This window comes from Argopecten irradians, chromosome 8 (genome assembly GCF_041381155.1).
Source record: "Argopecten irradians isolate NY chromosome 8, Ai_NY, whole genome shotgun sequence".
NCBI lineage: Eukaryota > Metazoa > Mollusca > Bivalvia > Pectinida > Pectinidae > Argopecten > Argopecten irradians.
The window spans coordinates 36,286,644-36,294,923 of NC_091141.1; the positions used below are offsets into that span (position 1 = coordinate 36,286,644).

General features: G+C 37.2%; 1 protein-coding gene across 1 annotated transcript; it reads left to right on the top strand.

Moving 5' to 3' along the window:
- The first annotated feature begins 6,127 nt into the window (after positions 1-6,127).
- On the top strand, positions 6,128-7,980 carry LOC138329871 (uncharacterized). Its single transcript, XM_069277161.1, has 5 exons — positions 6,128-6,210; positions 6,354-6,450; positions 6,622-6,769; positions 6,928-7,217; positions 7,599-7,980. The coding sequence occupies exons 1-4, from the start codon at positions 6,128-6,130 to the stop codon at positions 7,215-7,217; spliced, it is 618 nt and encodes a 205-aa protein (XP_069133262.1). The 3' UTR covers positions 7,599-7,980.
- The last annotated feature ends 300 nt before the right edge of the window (positions 7,981-8,280 follow it).

The window sequence follows — 8,280 nt, forward strand, 5'->3', positions numbered from 1 at the left end:
AGATGTTCAGGAAATTTCAGACCAATTGACCATAAAATATGTGGAGAAATTACGTTATGAATGAGCATAATGCTAGTAAAATCTGTATCGTTTTGCGTTCTGTTAAACATTATGATTTCTTCAAAGTTATAGACAGCGGTATAACACTTGACTTCCATTGTGAACGATTTGGAAAAACGATATCAGAAATAAAATGCGAAAGATAGTTGAACAAATCATATTTACAGAGTATTCTTACGATATCGGGTATGAAGCCATGCCGGCAAGAATTTATTCAAATGATACATAAATAACCGTTTTAGAAATATAGTATGAGATAGGTACTTACTATTCATTCAACATAGACGACTAAGAAATAAAAGCTTTTTAATTTTTTGGTCGTCTCTGTAGAGTGAAAAACTTGAATTATAATGGTGCCATTTGATCGCTTTTGGCAGTTTTTACGTGATCTACAATTATACAAGATAGTTGACTCCAAGTGGGTCATGCTGATACATCTGTAAGGTGTATGAAATATTTTATGTCTCGTGATGTCGTAAATTAGAGTTTAATAGCAAAGCTCAGATCATCCCCCAATTCAATATATATATATTGTATATACGTCGCTGTTTTATATTATTGTGAGTGTGTGGGATGTGGCGCAGTGGTAGAAGGTATTGGCGATTGGGTGCTGCAGATCGTGAGTTCGAGGCCCGGATATATAAAGGGCACGATTCAATAAATTGTCATGCTTTGTTAAAACGTCTATATCTTTGATATTTAAGACATATTTATACATTTGTATATGAAGGTCACATGATGAGTATCACTTATGGTCCGTCCGCGTTGAAGAATCTTTAATATACAGTCACTGTATATGTGTTTAAAAATAAAGCATTCAAATGGGAAATATAGCGGACTTTTTTTTATTGAAGTGTACACGTCAGTTACATGTAATTGGAGCACTTTAATTAATAAGAAACTCGAACAAAAAGGTAAGCACACGGACATCCCTTTTATGTCTATTTTAGAAAGATCTACAATGTATACGTACACTGTAGTTGTTCTTTTGATATGAAAAAAAGATAATGAAAATAAAAATAATGTTATAGAGTATAATAAAAAATAGATAATTTTAGACATAAAGACATTTTTTGAACAAATCATAGTCGACTGCACACATCCCCAGCCCCTTTCATGGTCAAGTAATCCTGATTGGTCATGAAAGGGGATTATGTGTTAATTGGCCACACTTTTCGTTTGTGAGAGGTTGGAAGTATGCAGTGTATAACAGGAAATAAGTATTAGCGTCCCAAAAAGCTAATTGGGCTACGCGGAAGCTTAACCATTTAGTTGGAAAGAATATGGAAATTAAACAATGATATGATAAAATTGCTTAGCAATTTCAAATGGTGGAAATGAAACCCTGGCAGATTTAAAATAAAAATATATTAGGAGTCTTTCCAAATTATCACCTCGAGGAGCATACTGGTTATAAAATAGCTTTATAGAAGTTGTACAACTTGTGCCCAATCCCATTGCACATTTTGCAATACAATATGTTTAAATCAAATAAAAAATAATTCAAACCCTGATCCGCTGGGGATTTTTCCCATAATGGTACAAAACACGGGTTCTTTGTAGTCAAACGTAGTAAACAAGTCACGTGCTTATACCTCATTCATGCCATTGGTCGAAATAAGGAAAATTGTATTATGAGTAACTAGTGATCACATGATTGTGTGTTTACTTCCAAATATAGTGATTTCTCTGACCTGGTACTTAAAAACGAAATTTTGCCTTTTGACGGAGATCTTATTTTCTTTGTGTTATATGTATCCGTTCAGAAACCTAAAGCAGGTAAATATATATAAATTAAGAATTTCACGAATTTAGCCGGGAGTAGCCGATCTTCGCTGATCCTAGATAAGACGGTCAGACCGATTTAATTTGTTATTTCGCATTATATCATTTATAGATAAAACGTGGAAATGATAGCTTTATAACTCATTTCAGTCCATTATTGATAGTAAAAAAGTACAAATGCGCAAGTCAAATTGATATGCATGTAAAATACAATAACATTCTGGAGTCTAAATCTTTTCAAATAAATCACTTTTTCCGAAAAAATGGCACGCAAACTATCACTATATTTGGAAGTAAACACACAATCATGTGATCACTAGTTACCCATAATACATTTCTATATTTTAGCCAATGGTATGAATGAGGTATAAACACGTGACTTGTCTTACTACGTTTTTACTACACATAGATACATACATAGATACATAGATTTATTCTGACAACATACATGTTAACATGTACAGGATTTTTTTATAATCCTATAATAGTCAGCTCTTAGAAATTCATGGATTTATTTTTTCAGTGTATAAATACTTTACTGGCTGATTTTTCCAATGTGAATCGAGTTCATATTCAAATTGCTTAACTGTCCTAGACTGAACAACATTTGATGGGAGACTGTTCCAAGTATTCACGACTCTCTGGGTAAACGAGTGTTTTCTCACGCACAGCCTTGAATGCTCTTTGTACACTTTCAAATCATGTCCGCGGGTACTTGATCCCTGGTTGATTGAAAACAAATCTGCGACTTCTTTATCGTATTTTCCAGAAAGTATTTTGTACATCTCAATCATATCCCCACGTGACCGCCTGTATGCCAAAATGCCTGTACACAAAACATTGTGCATGAGTTTTTTCATGTGTTTTAGTCAAAACTATTTTATCCTATGTAACTCTTTTTATTAAATCAACATTTACAATTTTGATTTAGTTTTTACTTGCCTTTTTCTTATCCTGATCTTTTAGATACAGTCCTTGTTTATATCCTAATACTAATGCCTGCCTTGTAATTTGGCCCTAAATGACCTTAGTTGTCGATGGGCCGTAAAACTCATAAAAAAACCCAAACAAACTACAAAAAATAGATGCAAATATATATTTATGAAATTCAATGTGGTTCTCGACTTTGGAGGTAAAACCACGTCCCGAGGGGGATTTTTAGCCCAAAGATTGAACCTGGTCATTAAGATCGTAATGGAAATTCGTTATGTCTTTATATAAGTGTAGCGGGAATATTGATGTATAAATATGGACAGGGCAAGTGAACAAGTTAACTGGTTTCCCAATGTGTATTGTGTACATGTACAATGTACTGTGACCTTTGTATCACAGGGACCTGGCACGATTTTTTTAACCAACAGTTTACACCAATATACATGTATTACAGTATCAAGGGTTTGAACTCGGCGGACATATGGACGGACATATCTTACCTTAGATAGAAATACTTTATCTTTCCAAAGTTAATGAGTGCTTGATGAACAAAATTGGGCAAGTATTGACGAAGTTTTGGCCTGATGAATCGTGAAATTAATAAAAAAACACCATGCTAGGTAGATATATAGAGAGCGAATCAACACAGTCAACCACAATAGACCGTTATACAATTCCGTTGATGTGCATCAAAGAATCATATATTACCTGTTTTCTGTTGCTTCAGATATTTTACTATGAGATAGACCAGGGGTGGATATTACGTCAGTGATAGTAACCCCTGGAGTATCGAGGATGAACAACTCCATGCCTAGGAACTGTCACCTTACGAATAAATAATGCCATGTGAAGACGAGTGTTTATCTGTTTTTGACCTTTGATAAACATATGAAGCCATGGCAGTGACAGTATATATATGTAACTAGGACTGGACAGACGAGTACAGATAATGATGAAGAAGATTCAAACCATTCTAGGCCTCCTTCTTTGTTTTACTGTGTATATTCATGCTGCTTCACTTCCACATATTTTATTCGTGGTGTCAGACGATCTGGGTAAGTACAGTCGAACTTGGTTAATACGAACTCGGAAAACTCGACAACTTGGCTTAATACGAAGTACTTGGCCGGTCCCGACCGAATTTCCTCTCAATCTTTGGTAAAAGGAACGTGAACCAGGGGCGTAGGAAGCGGGGGGGGGGGGGGGGGGGGCGCAGGGGGGGGGGGGCGGGGGGGGGGGGGGGGGGGGGGCAACTGCACATTTTTCGTACTTCATTCTAGAATTTTCCGCTGGGCAGGCGCATTTCCTAAAACGTTCAAGCATATAATGTCATACCTTAAATAGTGAAAATTCAATACACACGAATATTAGACTAAACATGTTCATCAACGGATTCTATGTACTATTAAAAAAAAATGTCTCTTAAAAGATCAATTTGTTTATGTCTTAGCGAGACAATTAATTCATTTAGTAGGGTTGCATAATGTTATGACGACACAATTATCAATTCTAAATGCAGGTAGCTTTGAATCGAAAAATTAACATGTTGAGAACGCTTTATAATCATTAAAATACATCGTAAAACTCATCTCAGCCATTCTAAATCGTAATTTTTTTCCCGGGGAAGACCCCCGGACCCCCTAACACCAAATTCTCGCGCCTTTGGGCGCTCGCAAATTCATCAAAATGCATCGTAAAACTCATCTAAGCCATTCTAAATGGTATTTTTTCCCGTGGGAGACCCCCGGACCCACCAAACACCAAAATCTCGCGCTTTCGGGTGCTCGCAAATTCATCAAAACTCATTTAAGCCGTTCTAAATCGTAATATTTTTCCCGGGGGAGGCCCCGGACCCCCCCAAACACCAAAATCTCGCGCTTTCAGGCGCTCGCAAAATCATCAAAATACACTGTAAAACTCATCTCAGTCATTCTATATTACAATATTTTTCCCGGGGGTCACCCTCAGACCCCTAAAACCCCAAAATCTCGCGCCATCGGCGCTCACACGCTAATTTGGCCAATTTGCGTATTCGTAGATGTGTACAAGGATTAAATTTAATAATATATGAAAAATGTACATAAAGCATACATGGTTTGGAGTTGAATTAATCTCCTCCTGTAGGTGCGGCGGCGGGGGGGGGGGGGGGGGGTTACAAAATATAGAGGATCTTTCCCCCCCCCCCCCCCCCCCCATAACGTTTCATCTTCCTACGCCACTGTGAACCATTCCAATTTGGAAAAAAAATCCGAAAATATGAAGTAAAATTTCAATCCAAATGACAAAATATCATACATAAAATGATTGTGTAATTTACAGTGTACATGTTTGTTTTAAAAGGATTTTAAGTTTTAACGTTTGCTAAAATAATTGAGAACCTCTGCATGGGCAAATTAAGACCACTATCTATTGTTACATACTGCCCCAAAATCGCATTAAAATACAGTGTACTGATATTTAAACAGACTTTTTGTAAAAGTAATCTTTTATCTCTTTTAATAAACCCAACATCATCATTGACCATCGGTACCAAAACTACCAAACACAAGGCCAAACTTCTGGCTATTCTGGAAAAGAACAAAAAGATTTTTTATGTGTAATGTTTTACAATGGCAAACCAAAATTTACATTAATTCATTTTCACATTTCAATTCAATTCAAAATATTATATTGAAAACAAAAGGGTTGGATATAACGGTCAGGTAGTGCCTATATTGATCCATAATCGCATTTGTGGTCTCCCCTGCATGCAGTGTGCTTTGTGTGTCGCTGTCTCTATGTTTTGGAAATCTGTGCAATATCTCCAAGTGATAGAGTAAAGTCGATATTTTTCAGGTCGTAATGTTATATGACAAACAAATACTAGTTAATTGCTTGAAATATATTACAAATATTTACTTTATTGTATCATACTAGGGTGGAATGATGTAGGATGGCACAATGCGGATATAAGTACATATGTATGTATATATGCTGTATACATGTATAGTACTAGGCTTACATTGTGTAGCCGCGGACTACTCTGACATCACAAGACCACGTGACCACCTAGCTCATTCGATTCATTGGGTGGGACTTAATTTTTCATTCATCCAAAGCAATATCCTGCGTATTATAAAAAAAATGGCTGCACAAGTACTTTAATGGAAATATCACCCGGGGCCAGGCCGTTCTTTCGTTCATTGCTACTCCAAGCGGAAGCAAATAATATGACGTCATGGTGGTGATGACGTAGGGCCTATTGTGACGTCAAATACTTGTTGCCAGGCTGCTTAGCAATAGGCCATGGCGGAAACGACGGGGTTCTCCGCTAGCAGCTCCTTGCTATTGTAATTCCTCGTTTACCAACATGGATATCAAACTTTTCTTGATTTTCTTAGTAATCATTAGCGTCGTGCAGCAAGGCCCTGCTGCCTCTAAAGGCATTATGTGGTAAGTTTGGACGGTTTTCTGGTGTTTTGTTTTGTCACATTAATAAGCCATGTTCAACTGAACTTTGTACCATGACTTGTTCATGGTATGATTTATTGTTTTATGATACTTACTTTAATACTTTTGTAATTTTATTTGTGTAGCGTGGAGCCCGAGCTAGGATATACCAAAATAATCTCAAATTATTTCACCGCCACAGATTTTCGAAAAGCATGCCCAACACAAGGCGATCTGCTGTGGGTGAGTAGAGTATTATAAATATAAACGAACTCTGGTCTCGGCGTATTGTACAATAAATACTATAAATGGTGTGTAATAACGCGCGCAGACGCTTCTATCTTGCAACAGTTGAAATATTAGCATGGTACGCAACTCTGGAACTTAGTTCAATAACCATTTTATTTATTTCAGACTATCGGAAATGAGGCATTTTGTACCATTCTTTGTGGAATTGTGTCTCTGGTGATTTCTTACTCACATGCGTACGCACCACTAGTTGGAAAGCGCTCCAAAGAAAGATGGAGAACCGTTTGTTCCATGTTCAGGGAATGGAGAGCTCGTAAGTAGTATTGCTATTCCTTGTCACTTTTCTCTTCATCTTTCAGTCATAGTGTAAAAAAGAACTAAAAACCCACTTTCTGTGGAATGTGTTTACTAGGCTGTAGTATTCAATGAACATTTTGAGATGTTTTAATCACCCGTTGTCGTTATTTTAAGGTCGCTCACTCTGCCGTTATTGTGGCACTGATCCATGCCAGGCCAAGCGTGCTTCGTGGAAGCGCTTCGAGCCCCGTGTGTGGAACCTTGTGGATTTCGAAAAGCGCTCCCATGCAATGAGGATGTTTAGCCAAGGGTTTCAGCTGTCAGTAGAGCTGACAAAGGAGCTCCCATGCGATGAATTATACTGGGCACGGAAGTTCTGCGACTATTTCGAGGAGGAGCATTTAGCTTTGTTCCCGCTGTGTGTCCAGCGCCAAATCAACGCCTGGTACCCAGTGCCTTATTAGGTTGGTACATGTAGCATGTGTCCCTTACAAATAGAGATACACATATTTTCCCGTTTTGTAAAGTCAATCCCCGTCCTCGGAACTCCTGTATTAGTACTCTGTCTACGATAAAAAAAACGTCCGTGTCTATTAGTGTAAAGATTATCTAAACATTTCGTTCAACTCAAATTAATGACTGAAAAAATAGAACCAGTTAAGTTTCTTTTGGAAATATTGAAGCATCTGGTAACATGAGGAAATCAGTTTGAAATCAAAATATTTGGGTAAGGAATTTCTATCTTGTCACAAACCCATGTTGTTTTAGATAGCGGAATAAATGAGCATCATTATTACTTGAAATACCTTTTGTACATTGATTAAAGCTTGGATTGTTTATTTCAGATCCTCAAATGATTAGGCAGAGGTGGCGAATATATCGATACAACCTGTTCGTTCCGCTCTGTTTTCATCTCTCATCCTTATCCGTCCGTACTTCCTTCTGAACTATTTGATGTCGTTCCCGAGTGATCGCCGAGTACAGAAGAATGTCGTGTTACCGGACTGTGTTGGTTACTCCTGTGATTTGGAGTGCAATTTTTTTTCAACGTAAATTTCGATAACATTTATTTCGATGATATTTTTCCTTTTATGACATGATCAATATTGATCATTGATGCTTTTGGGAGAATTCATTAAAATATGTTGCTATTGACAATCGAGTTTTGTTTTGACTACGTCCTATATCGCGCTTATGTTACAGTCAAATTTACGTGTATGGTCTTCTAATGACGTGTCCGAATTTGGAGGTAGAGGGAAGATAGAGGTAGCAGATCACAGAAGGACAGCATGGTCACGGAGGATATTTGTATAAAGCGAGTGACGTTTGTTTTAAGACATATATACCACAAATTATAAATCAAGTATATTCTAAAATCGGTCCATCCAATATGGAGGGTTGTATACCAGTTCAACAAACATTGTTAAATAACCATACACATACTGGGTTAGGCGTTAAATATTACGTAATCCGTTAACCTTACTTGTTCTCCCAAAACACACACACTTCAAATACGTGGGAGACCGT

Bases quoted from the DNA above. Each gene is read 5' to 3' on its own strand.
- LOC138329871 (XM_069277161.1), top strand. From the start codon at position 6,128: ATGGATATCAAACTTTTCTTGATTTTCTTAGTAATCATTAGCGTCGTG. The intron at 6,451-6,621 runs GTGAGTAGAGTA...TATTTATTTCAG, and splicing joins CACAAGGCGATCTGCTGTGG to ACTATCGGAAATGAGGCATT. The intron at 6,770-6,927 runs GTAAGTAGTATT...CGTTATTTTAAG, and splicing joins GTTCAGGGAATGGAGAGCTC to GTCGCTCACTCTGCCGTTAT.